Below are 18306 nucleotides of genomic sequence, written 5' to 3'. Positions count from 1 at the left end.
AGGAAACTTTCTATTTTGTGAAAATACTTAAAGTAACATTACAGAATAAACCTAAAAACAATGAAATTGCTAATTAATTTAATTAGTTAAAAGTGTTGATCTTGTGCAGTAAACACTTGGACAATGCAAATAGCGAAATCTATGGAACAATTGTTCATTAAATTTTCAGATGGCGTTTCCAAGTTTATAGATTTTTTGACAATTGTATGACAAAGCAAACTTCATTCATTCATTCTAGTTACTTGCAGAAATGTTCAAAAAGATCAAAGGGTTAACATCATATTTTTCTTGATTATAAAACAAGTTTTGATGTACTATATTATTGCCTTATCTAATACAATATATCTCAAACTTTAAATTGGTAAATTTTAACCATATATTTGTTCACTCCTGTTTTTTTAAGCAGCAAGCACTTCATTTTACAAAATGAAGTGCTTGCTGCTTAAAAAAACAGGAGTAAACAAATATATGGTTAAAATTTACCAATGTAAAATGTGAGAGATATTAATGACTAAGAGTTTACATGGTATTTTATTAAAGTAAAATGTACATGTAATTAGTGTTATGCTGCCATATGTTTAATATGTGAAAATACCAAAAAATCATTCTAATGAACATTTAAGACAAGCTGACTGTTGTGATTTTAAAGAACATTCATACATTTAATTCTAAAGTTTTGCTTTAACAACTGTCACTTTTAAAAATAACAAAACAAACTTAAATATTCTTAAATATTCTTAAATATAAATAAACTTAAATATTCTTTTGTTTTTCTAAGACAAATGTGGCAGTTGGGAAGTTTTGTGAATCTAATAGAGTAGTAGAGTCATGTTTCTGTTATTAAAGGGGTCATATGATGCAATTATATGATGCAATTGAAATATTTGGATAGTGCCGCTCAAATGTTCACACAAAGAAAGAAGGTGTGGTTTCAGTAACCACAGTTAGTGTTGAAGCAGCCAGTCAGGGAGATGCTCTGTGTATCTATGCGAAAGCAAAAGCACTTTATTTGGCCTTCCGAAAGTAGATGCATTTAGGAATCTTTAAGATTACTTACAACAGAACAGCAATGCATTTTATGGACCTTGCTATTTGTGATTGAATATTCAAATGCAGAGTTTTGCATATCGTGTGTGTGTGTGTGTGTGTGTGTGTGAGAGAGAGAGAGTCACACAGTGGAGTCTGCTATCTTAACCGTCTGTGGCTTGTGTACTGAAAACACATACGAGCTTAATCACTGTATCTGACACGCGACTCTGTTCCCCTTTCGGGCTTGAATTGATGGTAAAACTAAGGAGATGGAGGACAAGGATATGATTCAATAAATAAATCTATGGTCCCACAGAAAGAAGAGGGTTAAAAGCTCAAATTCAGTTTAAACAGGTTTTGGAAACTAATAGAGAACAACACTGATTACATTTGCAACAAGAATAATTCACAATTACGGAGACTTTCTAGGGTCATTAGCAGCAGTGCCCATCAGAGGTCAGTGTTCTTGATTTATATGTTTTCAGCAGGCGTAGGGTGGAGGCTTTTCGAAGGGCCCTAATAAGTGAGCATAGAGTGAGGGAGCGTTTGGAGTCGGCATGTAACCGCTGCTGTCCTGAGACGTGGATTGAGTGGGTACAGCTGAGTTCGTCCCGCTCTGAGCAGCCGCTTGAGTCTCATCAGACGTGGAGGTTGAGACCTCAGGAATGGACTGGCCCGTGGCTGAAGCTGGATAACCATTCAGATGCTACAGGGTGAGAAAAAAAGCACAAAAAAAAGGACATCAAAAATTACTAGATTAAAGCATTATGTGTAGACTTTGACACATCATGACAGTAAATCTGCCTGAAATCATGAAATTGAATTTAAAGCCATACTTACAAAACCGACCAACAACCTTTAAACAGAAAAAAAACTGACCAATATTTAAATCTGTTACTAGAACAAAAATGACTAATATTTCAATCTTTTAATATGTAGCGCCCTCTACCTTCTTTTTATGGAGCTCTGTAAAGAGCAACACCAGGTTCAATAAACTGAGATGTTGTACTGTATAAAGGCTCCCACGATACTACTACAATACAGCATTAAAGAATGAAAACACATGCTGTTAACTAACCCAAAGATTAGTGAATTTAATACAAGGCAAAAATAAACGGGATAGAATATAGAAACAATAGGGAATTTAACAAAACAAAAAATAAAATAATCACTTTGCCTCTGCCAGATTCCTTTTCAAGCCAGAACTAGAACATCTTTCATCTCCAGGGTTTTTTCACACCAATTTTTGGGGCTCGAACGTCTTTACTTTTGAGACAATTTCAAGGGAGAAGGTTTTACTTGCGTTACGAACCATAATTTGTAAAAAGTCAGCTGGTCCTGATGGGTTTGACCCTTTCCTCCTGAAACATGTGGCTAATATTATTGCTGAATCAATAACTTAGATTTTTTATTTATCTTTGGAACAAATTATTATATCCCGATCTTGGAAGACAGCACATGTAACACCACTTTTTAAAAATGGGAACCCAACTATTATGAACTACTATCTGTCTATTAGATATCAGTGTGTCACTTGTGAAGGCATTATGTCAGGGGAGGCAGAACTAATAATTGGAGTCCCTCAAGGTTCCATATTAGAGCCTTTGTTGTTTAGAATCTACATAAATGGTATTTGTTTAAATGTAGATGTAGCTGTACATCTCTATGCGGATGATACTATTATATACAGTACTGCTAGATCTCCGTATGAGGCATTAAAGAAATCATTAGATGAAAAGCTCACATTTAAACCCCATGTAGATAACTTGATAAAAAGCTGAGAGTTCTTATTATAGAAATAAGGCTTGTTTTAGTTTAAAGGCAAGAAAGGAACTTGTCGCTGCTACCTTTTTATCTGTAGTAGCATCACTGGCTTATTTTTATTTATAAGGCAGTGATAGGACTGTTGCCTTCTTATTTATCAGTTTTCTCTTTTGTAGAAAACAATAGATACAATCTTAGGTCTAAAAACAGCATTCTTTTTACTACACCTGCTGTAAAATCTAAATTTGGTAAAATTGCGTTCCGTTACAATGCTCCTTCAACCTGAAATGCTTTGCAGAATTTTTTTTTTTTAAATAGGCACTATTTTTCCACTTAATGATTTTATATTACAGTATACAGTATATCTCAGAAACCTTAAGCTATAAGTGTGATTGTATATAGGCTTCTGTTCTGTTTTGATTTCTGTAATGTACAGGTGCTTCTCAAATTAGAATGTCGAGGAAAAGTTCATTTATTTCAGTAATTCAACTCAAATTGTGAAACTCGTGTATTAAATAAATCCAGTGCACACAAATTGAAGTAGTCCAAGTCTTTGGTTCTTTTAATTGTGATGATTTTGGCTCACATTTAACAAAAACCCACCAATTCACAATCTCAACAAATTAAAATATGATGACATGCCAATCAGCTAATCAACTCAAAACACCTGCATAGGTTTCCTGAGCCTTTTAAAATGGTCTCTCAGTTTGATTCACTAGGCTACACAATCATGGAGAAGACTGCTGATCTGGCAGTTGTCCAGAAGACAATCATTGACATGGAAGGTAAGTCACAAAAGGTAATTGCCAATGAGCTGGCTGTTCATAGAGTGATGTATCCAAGCATGTTAAGAGTAAGTTGAGTTGAACAAAAAAGTGTGGAAGAAAAAGATACACAACCAACTGAGAGAACTGCAGCCTTAAGAGGATTGTCAAGCAAACTGGATTTAAGATTTTTAGAGAACTTCACAAAGAATGCACTGAGGCTGGGGTCAAATCATCAAGAGCCACCACAGACACCACAACACAGACGTCTCAAGGAATTTAGCTACAGTTGTTGTATTCCTCTTGTTAAGCAACTTCTGAACCACAGAAAACATCAGAGGCATCTTACCTGGGCTAAGGAGAAGAAGAAATGAACTGTTGCCAGTGGTCCAAAGTCCTATTTTCAAATGATAGCAAGTTTTGTATTTCATTTGGAAATCAAGGTCCTAGATTCTGGAGGAAGAGTGGAGAAGCTCCTAGCCCAAGTTTCTTGAAGTCCAGTGTTAAGTTTCCACAGTCTGGGATGATTTGGGGTGCAATGTCATTTGCTGGTGTTGGTCCATTGTGTTTTTTTAAAACACTTCGCTGCACCCGTTTACCAAGAACCTTTGGATCACTTCATGCTTCCTTCTGCTGACCAGCTTTTTGAAGATTCTGACTTCATTTTCCAGCAGGATTTGGAACCTGCACACACTTCCAAAAGCACCAAAAGTTGGTTAAATGTCCATGGTGTTGGTGTGCTTGACTGGCCAGCAAACTCACCAGACCTGAACCCCGTTGAGAATCTATGGGGTATTGTCAAGAGAAAGATGAGAAACAATAGACCAAACAATGCAGATGAGCTGAAGACCACTGTCAAAGAAATCTGGGCTTCCAGACCACCTCAGCAGTGCCACAAACTGATCTCCATGCCACGCCGAATTGAGGCAAGTATTGAGTACATGTAAAGTAAATGAACATACTTTCCAGAAGGGAAATAACTTTTTATTATTGGTTTTATCAAGTATTCAAACTTGTTGAGATTGTTAAATGTGAGCCAAATTCATCACAATTTAAAGAACTTATACTACAGCATGTGTGCATTAAATATATTTAATACACAAGTTTCACAATTTGAGTTGAATTACTGAAATAAATAACTTTTCCTCAACATTCTAATTTATTGAGAAGCACCTGTAGCTTCATGTAGCTGTCATACTGCCTTTAGTAGGATGTCTTGATTATTATGTTATTGTGTTTTGTTTGTTGTTTGTTATTTGTATTTGACTTTTGTGCTTGTTGTGGTATGGTTTATGTGGTGCTGATATGTTACTGTGTAATTTGATATGTTTTGTTTGTTGTAGATGAGGTTCATCCTTTTTTATTTTTTATTTATTTTTTAAAGTGCTGCCTTCTTGGCCAAGGACCATTTGAAAAAGTCTCAAGATTTCCCCTTTAGTCTCAAGATTTCCCCTGGTTAAATAAAGGAATAATAATAATAAAATAAAAGCTCACAGTAACAATTGAAGCACAGTATCACTGAAAGGCAATTCAATATAAATCAATATAAAGTTTCAATGAAATAATTACAGTGGTTGGTTTGATTTTTCACCACCATTTTTCTGAATATTTGTTAAATTATTTCAACATCAAAATTCACACTCTGTAACGGTCAAGAGTAATTTCAATCACAGAACACAAATATGGAAAATCAGCTGTATTGGGCCCACAAACACAGTTAACACACACTCTCACCACCCAGCCAGTAGCAGGCCTGAGTCTTGGCTTGAGTATATAGTGGCCGTGAAAACAGCAAAATGACCTCTTCACCAAGTGTAAAACAGATCCTCATTCTGCTCTCTCCCTGACAGCCGATGTGGATCATACTCCCAACACAGCCAGAGGAACCCCAGATGTCACGGTGATCTGGGGCACAATCTGGTCTCCCTCGGGTCAATCACATGATGAAGTGATGGTGAATTCAGTCCACACGTTCTTTGTACACTTCAAAATATTAATACGATGATTTACTGATAAATTCACTGTATTAACTGCAATCTCAGCTCAACCGCTTCGATCAGCTGCACCTCTTCTTTCTTTCCTTCTCCCTCTTAGGGGGTCAATATGATGTGATTCCATGTTTTCCTTTGTCTTTGGAGTGTTAAAAGTGGTTCTTGCATACAGAAGATCCGTAAAGTTACAAAGATTAAAGTCTCAAACCCAAAGAGATATTCTTTCTTTATAAAAGTGAACGCTCATCCAGCTTTCTTAAAACACCTCGTTCAAACATACAGGCACGTCTCCGTCACTGTGTGGGAAGATTTGCGTAACACAGTCCAAATGTATACGCAAATAAAAGAAGGCGTAACTTATTCCCGGTGTAGTATTGTTGCCGCTGCTGCCATGTAGTGGAGACTTTGTTTTGCCTTCCAAAAGATGTCTAAAAATCCGTAGTTATGTTTTATTTACAACACTGTTCCAGAACCGTTCAACAAAAATATTTGAGTGTGTAGAGCCCATTTTAAGGAGGAAAGTTTCCTGAACCTGGTAAGGGGAGTAACATTTCCTGAACCTGGTAAGGGGAGTAACATTTCCATCACATGTTTGAGGCATTCGGCAAAATCACAACACACTAGATAGCTGACCAATCAGGGCACACCACAATTTTCAGAACGATGAGCTTCGATTTTCTATGCGGTTGAGGTCAGGCGAGTTTGCTTGACAATTAAGAACAGGGATACCATGGTCCTTAAACCAGATACCGGTAGCTTTGGCACTATGTGCAGGTGCCAAGTCCTGTTGGAAAATGAAATCTGCATCTCCATAAAGTTGGTCAGAAGCAGGAAGCATGAAGTGGTCTAAAACATCCTATTATACGGCTGCGTTGACCTTGGACCTCAGAAAACACAGTGGACCAACACCAGCAGATGATATGAAACCCCAAACCTTCATTGACTGTGGAAACTTTACACTGGACCTCAAGCAACATGGATTATGTGCCTCTCCTCTCTTCCTCCAGACTCTGGGACCCTGGTTTCCAAAGGATATGCAAAATTTACTTTCATCAGAGAACATAACTTTGGACCACTCAGCAGCAGTCCAGTTCTTTTTGAAGCGAGACACTTCTGACACTGTCTGTTGTTCAAAAGTGGCTTGACACAAGAAATGCGACAGCTGAAGCCCATGTCTTGTATACGTCTGTGTGTAGAGGTTCTTGAAGCACTGGCTCCAGTTGTAGTCCACTCTTTGTAAATCTCCCCCACATTTATGAATGGGTTTTGTTTCACAATCCTCTCCAGGGTGCGGTTATCCCTATTGCTTGTACACTTTTTGTCTACCACATCTTTTCCTTCCCTTTGCCTCTTCATTAATTTGCTTGGACACAGAGCTCTGTGAAAAGCCAGCCTCTTTTGCTTTGACCTTTTGTGTCTTGTCCTCCTTATGCAAGGTGTCAATGGTCATCTTTTGGACAACTGTCAAGTCAGCAGTCTTCCCCATGATTGTGTAGCTTACAGAATTAGACTGAGAGACCATTTAAAGGCCTTTGCAGGTGTTTTGAGTTAATTAGCTGATTAGAGTGTGGCACCAGGTGTCTTCAATATTGAACCTTTTCACAATATGAAAATTTTCTGAGAAACTGAATTTGTGATTTTCCTCATTTGTCAGTTATGATCATCAAAATTAAAAGAAATAAACATTTGAAATATAAAAGTCTGTGTGTAGTGAATTAATATAATATACAAGTTTCACTTTTTGAATGCAATTAGTGAAATAAATATTCTAATATATGACCAGGAAGTTGGCTATTTAGGGATTTGTGAAAAACATGCTCTGCAATTTGAATTATTAGCCAAGTGTCTAATAACTTTTGTATTCTTTGTTTGATTTTGCTCAAACTTCAGCAGTTTATTCGTTCAAGGAGTCCGATCACATAGATGTGACTATTAGAAGTCAAAGTTATAGCGCCACCAACTGGCAGCAGGAACGGCGTTACTCTTTAAAACGCTTTGAATGCACCCTTATATTTACCTGATTTATTTCAAACTTAATCAGAATAATGTAAAAATACGGCCAATGAAAAACTGTGAAGGGATAATCGATACCTACAATAGTGTTGCCATGGCAATGTGTCAAACTTTAATATTCTTTGCTGGTGTTTGTAAGGCCCTTAATGACTTGACTTGTTCTCCAATTCTCATCTCTAGAGAAGTGAATATTGAAAAGGGCACTTTATGTTCCACTTTAACTTCTTGTCTAGACATAATCTGTCCTCTCTCCTCAAGGCCTGCATGCACTACCCCTCTAAACTCTGGTTATCTGATGTTCTTTGTGAACACTGGACCAAACTCAGGGCAGCAGAGAGAAAATGGCACAAATCAAAAGATACATCTGACCGGAGTATGTATCATCCTCTGCCTCATCTTTTTCTGCAGAATCCCATATTTTTCATAATTCATATTTCCACAACAAGCTCAACAGTGCATCAAATACACGCAAACATTAAACTCTTTGTGCCTTTATGTCCCCACCCCCAATCTTTCCTACACTTTTACCAGCACTCACATAATCATTGTGCTTCTGGTTGGACTTCCATCATGTCGATCTTCAAATGATTCAGAATGCAGCAGCATGAACAAACCCAAAAGTCCCAGGTCACACCTCTCTTTATCACCCTAAACTGCCTTCTGGTCTAGGTTTGCATCATGTTCAAGGCATTCCACTAACTCCTCCTATTTCCACTAACTCTTACAAGTCTACATCCCCTCCAGAAGCCTGAGATCTGTAAGTGACAAATGCCTCTCAAAACCCACACAAAATCACATACAAGAACAATATTTTCTCTAATAATTCAGTCATGTTGGTGTCCTGATCAATCTGACTGTCACGAGTACCATCCTGAGAGAGGTTATTTGGTTAGCGGTCCTCACCTGTGTGGGCAGCGGGTAGTTTGGGTAGGCGGGTAGAGTTTGTCCGGAGGGGCAGAAGCCGGTGTAGGTGATCAGGTGTTGGGTGGGGTTGTACAGGATGTGGGGGGGTGGAGCCGGACTAGGTGTCATGTGACTTTGATCCGTGGGAGCCTAAACGTGCACACACAAACACACACAAGTCTACATGAACTACAGACTCATTAAAATACATGAATGTGGAAGCTATGATACTGACACAGTAAGAATCACTGTGAGAGATGATATTTGAAATTATGAATCTAAATGTTTTTTTTATTATTATAAAAATTTACATCAGTTAAATAAGCTATCAAAACATGCTGTCCAGTAAAAAAAATTATGAATGAATGTTTAGTACTTTTGTAACCTGAAAGGAAAAATAAATACTGTTTAAATTAAAACTCAACAAAAAATAAACTAATAATAATAATTAAATAATGAATAAACTATAAATTATTTAATAATAAAATAAATAAGATTTGATCATCTATCAAATCCAATATCATACTGATCAGAATCAAATAAAACAGATACTATTTGTGATTGCAGTGTCACTACTGACAGACTGCACTTCTCTAAAACTAAACCCTAAATAGGTTTATAACCAGAATTGAATGCAGCTGAAATGTGTAAAACAAACTTGCCAACAACTAAAACTGCAATGCAATCTTTAGTTTGAAAATCTTGAGGTTGAAAAATTTTAATAGTTTAAAAAATAAGTTTAAAAAAAATACATTTTCAGAGCGAGTTTGATTTTCAGTTACTAAAACTGTCATGTAGTTCAGTCTAAAAGCAATGAGCAAACGCTCTCGTTTCATTTGTGTCTTGATTTGTGTCTGATGAATCTAGACTCACCAAGTCTTTGAAGGCTCCCAGTATGGCGGCGGTGATGATGCCGAGAAACACACCGAGCACATTGAGCGCCACACAGGCCCACAGCAGACGATACAGATTCACCACATCCCAGCAGCTTCTCACGCCCGTAAACTCATAGTACTGCACATGATAGTTCACACTAACACACACACATACACAGACTCATGCAGTAAAATGCTGGATAACACATAGTTCAGGTGTAAATGCTCAATGATTAATGCGTGTGCTTCACCTGTCACATTGGAATAAGTCACAGCAGTAGCAGGTGTTGCTCTTCACCTTGAGTTTACACTGATTACCATAGGAATGACAGGGAACCTGACCACAGTAAATAAACATAGTCAAATACAGTTAAATTAACTACAAATACAGCACATGCATCAATCTAGTTTATGCTTAAAACTTGACATAAGGAAAATTGTGACTTTTATGACAGACCTATTGAGATGTCCCTGATGTGAGATTTGCTTTCACTCTTAAAAATAAAGCTTCTAAAAGAGGATTTTCAGTGTCATGCGACATAAAAAAACATGCTTGATTCCTCAAAAGCCCTTTCAGTGAACAATTCTTAACCCTCATGTTGTGTTCCATCTTTTCATTTTTTTTTATAATCAAGTGAATTTTGTCACTAAGACTTACTGATTTTGCTCACACAGGATATAACTTACCAAAATGTTGATATTTTAATTGACTGAACGTCGGCTTCATTGATCTGAGCTGATTCGCCTGTTTTTAACTGAATATTGGCAAAATTATCAGTAAAGATTTTTTTTTACTTAGAAACTGAATACTGCCAAAATTATTTACAAAACATGTTGTTGTTTTTTTACTCAGATGTTTTTACTCAGATGTTTTACTCAAAATGATCCACAAATAACACTTTTTTAACTAAAAAAAACTGAGGTGCATGATCACTGGCTATGCTTGCATGGAGACTTTCAATTGGAATTAAATCATTCCCTCAGGCAATCCATCTTATGAACAGCTGACAATAATGGCGAACACACTACACTTTATATTTATATACACACACACACTTTATTTATTTAACACACATACTTAGTATACACTTAAATTTTGCACACAATATATATGTACATACATAACTTCACTTTGTAATATACCTGCCTACAATTGTCATTTGTATATTGTCATTCACTGTCTACATATTTGTATTTTTTATTATTTTATTATGTGTTTTATGTCGCTGTCATTCTGTTGTACTGCGGAGCTTCTGTCACGAAAACAAATTCCTCGTATGTGTAAACATACCTGGCAATAAAGCTCATTCTGATTCTGATTCTGATTCTGATCATTCTGATTTATGAATCTGAGTGTAGTGTACGCCCATGAGGCCTACACTCAATCAAAAAATGTATTTGCTAATTGAAAGAAAACAAGTTGAATCCAATATTTTGTAATAACATAGCATAAGAAATTTATAAGCATTTTTAAAAGGCTACTCATTTTTGACTAAAAACAGCAAATTAGGGATTTTCCTAATGTAAAGAACATTTTAATATCATAAAGAACAATATAAAGAACCTTTAATCCAATGGAAAGGTTAATTGGAATTTAAATTTTCTTCATGGAACCATCAATGTCAATGAAAAACCTTTATTTTGGATAAAGGTTTATGCAAAATGAATAAATGGAAATTAAAAATAATTATATGCAGCAAAAATACTGATATTACAAATATATTACAAATATATTTGTAAAATATGTAGAATTTTACAGCTCTGTTTCTGAGAGTGTTTCTGATGGTCAGATCAAACTGAAGTCATGTTCATACTAACCAGCAGAAGGAAACAGAGCCCATGATCATTCGGAGAGTCCACCTGATCCTGGATCTACTAATCCTACCCGAACCAATAATCATCATTATGTGGATTTATATTCCTTCAGGATGAACTCACCTCAGCGTAGTAGTTTTCATAGCCGTAAGAATTGCTTGAGTAAAACTCACAGCGGCCCTCCATCAGAGGCCTCCTGTCCTACACACAAACACACACAGAGAGACGGTGTGTAAGACAGTAACTCATCTCAGGATGGATAGTTTCATGGGCAGCATGTAAGCACTCAGGATACTCACAATGAACTCAGCGGCGATGATGCCATCAATGATGGCGCAGAGGAAACACGACACAACACCCAGACTGATGAAGATGATGGACGCCATCAACTAACGACACAAACACTGTGTTAATCAGCACTGTATGAAGGACACACACGTGAGGATTCTGATTTAACATCATTATATCACTGGATGAATCACATCTCAACCCCAAAATCAAAAAATATGAGAGAAAAACTAATTTGTACAAACATGAGGGGTTGCACGACTACTGATTGCTGCTAGTTGATTTCTTAGAAAATACTCATGTTACTCGACTACTCGTGGTCCATGCTACTAAAAGAAAAGATTTGAAATAATTCCTATCAATAAATTTTTGCCTATTGCATAATTATGACATTATGACCCCATAGTTATCACTGAACAAGTATGCCATGTTAAACTAAAATAATTATTAATTTCACAAAAATATATGTATCATGCAAGCAAAGAGATGTCATTACAAATGTTTATTGAGTATTTGAACATGACTGAATTAATTCAATGCGCACATTTTCATTACGCAGAAGTCTTTAAAGGAGTCTTTTTTTTACTTCACTAAACAACTGTGCAAACCAGCAAAACATAAAGATGCTAACATGTAGGCCAAGTAGATTGTTAGCCTGCTCTTGAGAGAGAACTGGTTTGGTTTTTGAGAGACTGACGCGCAACGCAGCTGTTTGATTGGTGAGCGCACTGTGCTTATATTCCAAAGCATTGCCTTTTACAAATATTAAAACATGTATGAGGTATTATTATAGGTGATATTACTCTTGCCAAGCACATCATACTTGCAAACTCTTTGTACGCATTATGGTTGATGCATGCTGAAGTAGTCGATTGTTTCCGACAGCGGCGACTAGTGGTTGAAGTAGTCGATCACTCGACTAGTCTATGCAAGCCCCAACAAACATTCACCTTCAGCTTGTGCTTCATGCGACTCTTTCACATGCCACAGCCATATCACCCTGCAGCCCAAGACTGAAACTAAGCAGGTTTGAGCAGGTTGAGCAGGTTTGAGCCTGGTCAGTACCTGGATGGGAGACCTCCTGGGAAAACTAGGTTGCTGCTGGAAGAGGTGCTAGAGAGACCAGCAGTGGATGCTCTCCCTGTGGTCTGTGTAGCTCCTAACAATCCCCATCCAATGAATTGCCTCTCTTATTTATGAGAAAATCAGTATCAAATATGGTCATATATTTGTTCATCTCTCAATCATCATTGTACTGCATTGCAATATTGGTTTTGATCCTCAAAGCATTTAAATATCATCTTACTTTTGGGAGAGTGACAACTGATATATAAAACTTTCTGTATTTTTAGATTTTCAAAACAATTCATTCTGTATGATTTTTAAGCTGTTCTCCTCATGGAGACCAAAAAATGTCCCCACAAAGACGAGGCTTTTGGATCTTTTGTCATCTTTGTGGGGACATTTTGGGAATACCTGAACACACACAAACACACAGTCAACAACACATGCTGCTCCATCATCTCCTGGTCTCCAGCGTGAGCTCGTAACTCCAGCATCTGCATGTGGACTGACCGCATTAATAAATAAATGCAGAGCCGTGTGCCGCTCCAGTCTGTTGGCACAAGGCTGTATGGCTGATTTACGGTCCCTTGGAGCGCCAGAGCTGGAACAGCAGCAGAAACACAGGAAAGGTCACTCTCATATGCAGTGTCTTTTCAGGAACCTAGTCATGTGCTAGGTTTGTTTAATCGAGGGCTTTAATTGGGTGATGAGCAGATGTTACTGGAAATACTGATCAGATCAAACTCACATTCACACATGTAACCTGATCTCTCCATCCACTAGATGACTATTACAACTTCTATATGAGAGAAACCTCACACAGTCACTTGATATTGGTAACTAAAACTATTACAAAACTATGTTTGTTCATTGAAATAAAACTGAATATATATATATATAAATTAAACAATTTTAAAGACCTCATGAACTGCATTTTATCATTATTGTATTATGTTCTGTGAGGTCCTCTTATAAGCAGATGTTTTACATGAAAAACATTATAATAATAATGAAGTTATTTTGTATCCTGTTTTTGATAGACTATTCTATGGAGCAATTGGAGGAGCATCCATAGTGTTCTGTGCCTTGATCGAGAAAGCGCTGTTCATTCACTCCCCCCCACCTTCAATACTTGGCGGATCTGAGATTCGAACCTGCCATCTTGGGGTTGCAAGTCTGATCTCAAACCATTAGGTCACAACTGCCCATTGCCTGTCCGAATTCATGTTATTTTTTTGTGATTTTCTGTGATAAATTGGAGCACCCCAAGTGTTCTGTTATGCTAAAATTTAATTTTTATAACATTAACACTGTTCATTATTTACTGTTTGTTTTCCCGTTTATTGCTGTCGATCTGTAGTTATAATGCGCTATATTCTGATGAAAAACATTTAAAAAACAACTAACTTCATTACACAAAATAAAGTTCAATCTATCAGCTAACATTTAAAGTTCAGTGTCAGTCCTAAAGCTCTAGTAATTGTGTGTCGATCATCTGCTGCAGAAACACGACTGACAGAGCGCTAGTAAAACACACATATCCTCTCACGCTAACAGCACATCACAGCTGGAACATCATCAATCACGTGTTAATGAGCTTCTAAACGGACCTGCAGCTTTACGATCGTGTCATTTTCCTGCTTAACTGCGCTATTTAAATCTCAAGTTTATTCACTGGTGATTAATGATTCGAGCCAAACATCACGTGACCTGCAGAACAAAACAATAAAACCTCCGAGCTCAATTGACAAGAAACCAGCACTGACTTCCATCTAAACCAAACACTTCAGTCCAATTAAACTCAGTGCCACTGATGTATGAAAGCCCGTTTCTGCCACAGGATATAAAAATAGAATAAATTTAATTATGAGTTTTTATCACACAATTCACACTTTCTTTCTGTGAGATATTAACTGAGAATTATGAGGGGGAAAAAAACAGGCATCCATACTGATGAATATCTTAATACTCTGACTTCAGAACCACAGAACTATTGGTATTAGTCCTAAAACCAAAGTGGATGCAATACATAATAGTAAATGATTTGAATTTTTCAGTGCTGTGTGTGTGTCAGTAATATTACAATAACATTCATACACAACTACTATTAACTCATTCAAATTATTCCACCATGTCTAAATTAATCATCCACTAATGAGCTTCTTTCATGTGCAGTTGTTTATTAGTTTCTGACAGGTCAAAATGAGATTTTAATTTAGCATCTTTCTTGAAGACTAGCAGGTTGAGAGGTTACAGAACATCTAACCTACAAACCCTGAACACCGATGCTTTAAAAGATGCATGTGTGACGCTCCATGTCAGCGATCAGTAACTCAACACCGGCTCTCTGGTTACCTGCCAGACTCAGACTCTACTACCTAACTACGTCCACGAATCAACTTAAGTAACAATTAAAACAGATGCAAATGAGCTCTGCGTCAGCTCACTGAAACACATGAACTGGTTTGTGCTGTGATGAATCCAGTACAGGTCATTTAATTGCTTGTAAATGTTCAAGTGTGGCAGGAAAATGATGACATAACAGAGGAGTGTTTGAGATGAAGGTGAAGAGGAGAAATATGACAGATCTCATTGATTCAAGCACATGCACACTGATTCAGCCATGATGAGTCATGGAGAACTTAATGATTCTGATTCAATAACAACTCCTAATGGCATACTAATCAATAATTTTGTTAACATTTTAAAGTTTGATTAAACCGCTTTAAAATGAACCACTTAATTTTCTCCTGTCAAGAGCATTTGGCTGAAACTAAAATGCAGAAACGACTTGCATAAATTGATTAAATTTTGAAAACGTTTCTCGCATTGAATTTCAGTTCACTTCTATTCCATATATACATTTTTTATTTCTCATTTAAAATCAACATGTTGATCCAAAGTGATCCATAAAATAAAGCAAAAAGCATCAATCCAGCAATAAGACTCCAACAGAAGAACATTCAAGAACCTTAAACCGAACCAAACGTCATGACAATCATTCAGTGACTGGTTCTCAACCTGAAAGTGTCTCACTTTATCCTCCAGTTTCATGGTGGCTTTAACCAAGCGGTACATAATAGATGATGTTTGGGGAGATCTTGTTCTCTGACGGCTGAAGGGGACGATACTATAACATCTGAATCATCATCTTGACGTCTCATTCCATTACAGTCATAATTCTGCCGTATTTGACCTTGAAACTCTCTGGCAACAATGTTCTAGCCACTTCCTGTAATCTCTGAGGGGTCAGAGGTCTTGGGATGGAGTCTGCAGTGACGCCCAGGAAATTGAAGCTGAAGCTGCAGTGTGATACGGACTGTTGCACATTAATGTCTTCATCTGAGCACTTGGTTTTACTTTACTGTCACTGTGTGTGCGCGCGTGTGTGTGTGTGTGTGTGTCAGATGGAAGTATAGAAACACCCTGTGTGATGGAGTGTGTGCATGTTTTGTGAATGACTGTGTGTGTATTGTTCATTAAATGTTAAAGGCTGCACTGGGATCAGAGCCCAAGACACAACAGGAGACTAAATCACATACACGTCCCATGGACCAACAGCACATTGCCAAGGTTACAGACACAGAAAATTTTTCTTTGGCATGGTAATCCCATGAAAATAATCTACATGAAACACCATTATAGCCACACAGAAATATAGTCACTTAGCATCATGTTGGTCAGTTTTAAATGGACTAACAGCAAACATCTAGCTTCTATAACCCTTTGAGTTTAACTGAGTTGATGAGGACATGGACTGAAGATGGGACACAGCTCCTGGAGCCCAGCGAGACTCGGTTTCATCTTATCATCTATGCTAATCTAATTCAACTAAAGCACCATCTGATCTATCAGCCAATCACATTCAGGATTACTGACCACATGTCCAATCACACTCATCGATCTGACAGCGGATGTGCCTTGTGTTCCCTAGAAAAAATGCCATATCTCATGAGTAATATTATATGAAAAATATTCCACAGGAACAGAAATAAACAGCACCGAAAATACACTGGCTGTAATTGTATTGGTTAAGCCATTATGTCACTCAGAGAGCAGATACTCCATTTACTCATGGCTAAAATAGTGCATAAAGTCATTTTCTGATAGATTTGTGCTGGTTTTGAGCCGGTACTCACCATCGGCCTGCGGTTCTCCACCAGGTTCAGACCAACAATACCCAAGAACGCTCCAAAACTCAGCTGCCATTGAGAAGAGGACAAACCAACATACTTGATTTAACATGTAGGCTAATAACTTAAACTTTCAGCAAAATATTGACAGATTTTAAGGCTCAAACATGCTGTGACCTGCTGCTGTCCTGGTGGTTTATAGCATGCATAAAAGGACAAAACAAAGAGTTGATTAATGTGATGAAATGTGAAATTGTGTGTGGAGACACTCACTATAATCCCGGGATAGTATCCAGACACAGCCACATTATACGTCTGTGTGGCTGACAGCAGCCCGACCACCAGAACAAGAACAGAGAGTCCAAACAGAGACACTGAACACCAGAGAGCTGTCCGTCGCCGCTTCATAAACACATCTGACAATCACACAAAAGATGCACACAGTCATGCACAAGTATAGTGTCTCTTACACGGATTTCAAATTATTGCAAAATGCAAACAATATGGTTGGCCAGCTCTAAAACCTGCTCTGTGGTGAAACACTTATTACACGCATGAAAAACACATTACAGACATAACAGTATGATTGTGAAGAGCACTATACAAATAAAATTGACTTGACCATTGCACAGCTACACATGAATATATAGAGTTGTACAAGTATATACATGTACATATATTCTTTTATACTATTTCTGACAACATGTGCTTACATTCCCATTAAGTTAAGAAAACCTGAATTCTGATTTAAAAAAAATAATTAAAAAAATAAACAAGCTTTAAACGTTTTAAAAACGCTTTTTCTTTGTTATGCAAATGTTAAGGCCACATTTCATTTTATAATTTTGCAAACATTATTGGAAGGTTACTTCTGAATGTTCTGCAACGTAAAAGAAAAAGAAAAAGTAAAAAGTTAGTCAGAAAAATCGATGTTTAAATAAGTTTTTATAATTTATTTTTTCATTTAGTGAACATATACTATAATCAAAACTTGTTTAATTACAAAATCTTTCTTTAAGTAATGCACAAATGTGGCATTTAGAAACTTTATACATTTATAAACAACACAGACGCAAATAAACAAAGTCAATCAGTCACAGTCATGATGGTCTGTTATTACTGATGAGCTGATGCTACAGATGAGCGGGACTCACCTGCAGGATCCGCGTTCTGCGCATTCGTCTGCGGCGCGTTCTGGGGCTGCTGCATCGCGTCTGTCTGATGTTTCACACGCAGAATTTAAACCACAAAATAAAGTTTATAAAGAGGCTTTTCCTCCGTATTTATAATAATCCCCTGTTAGTACTGCAGCGGAAAGACGCGCCGCTCCGCTCAGGTAAATTGATGCTCGCGGGACTGATATCGAGGCTCTGGTTCACAACAAAAACTCACGCGACTGATCTGATGGTGACGCATGGTAGGAGAGAAGAGCAAGCGCGCACCGGGACGCTACAAAACGTCTCCGGTTACTAGGTTCCCTGAGAGTGTTCACTCTATATTGCGAAACATTCGCAATGGGAACTCATCCCCTTCTCCAAAATCTTGAAACCATAGGATAACACCAGTACTATAAATGGGCAATTGTCGCTAATTAAGCAAATAGCATGCAAATTCTGACAGCCTAAACCAAGGACTTTTAGTCCCCCTGAAATCAAAATGTCAGGTT

The 18306-nt window shown here is 37.3% G+C and overlaps 1 protein-coding gene across 1 annotated transcript; it reads right to left on the bottom strand.

The window, feature by feature from the left end:
- Positions 1-1143: 1143 nt before the first annotated feature.
- Positions 1144-17991, bottom strand: LOC127980093 (transmembrane protein 255B). Its single transcript, XM_052585458.1, has 9 exons — positions 17795-17991; positions 16914-17056; positions 16647-16709; positions 11454-11543; positions 11278-11355; positions 9591-9676; positions 9338-9497; positions 8465-8614; positions 1144-1735 (listed from the first exon to the last, which is right to left on the bottom strand). Exons 1-9 carry the CDS (start codon positions 17847-17849, stop codon positions 1511-1513), a joined length of 1050 nt encoding a protein of 349 aa, XP_052441418.1. The 5' UTR covers positions 17850-17991; the 3' UTR covers positions 1144-1510.
- Positions 17992-18306: the final 315 nt, after the last annotated feature.

This window comes from Carassius gibelio, chromosome A1, assembly GCF_023724105.1.
Source record: "Carassius gibelio isolate Cgi1373 ecotype wild population from Czech Republic chromosome A1, carGib1.2-hapl.c, whole genome shotgun sequence".
NCBI classification, from domain to species: Eukaryota; Metazoa; Chordata; class Actinopteri; order Cypriniformes; family Cyprinidae; genus Carassius; species Carassius gibelio.
The sequence above is the reverse complement of the archived record's forward strand: the minus strand, read 5'-3'. Positions and strand labels throughout refer to the sequence as shown.

Bases quoted from the DNA above. Each gene is read 5' to 3' on its own strand.
- LOC127980093 (XM_052585458.1), bottom strand. From the start codon at position 17,849: ATGCAGCAGCCCCAGAACGCGCCGCAGACGAATGCGCAGAACGCGGAT. The intron at 16,710-16,913 runs GTGAGTGTCTCC...TCTCAATGGCAG, and splicing joins GATACTATCCCGGGATTATA to CTGAGTTTTGGAGCGTTCTT. The intron at 11,356-11,453 runs GTGAGTATCCTG...GTTTGTGTGTAG, and splicing joins TCATCGCCGCTGAGTTCATT to GACAGGAGGCCTCTGATGGA.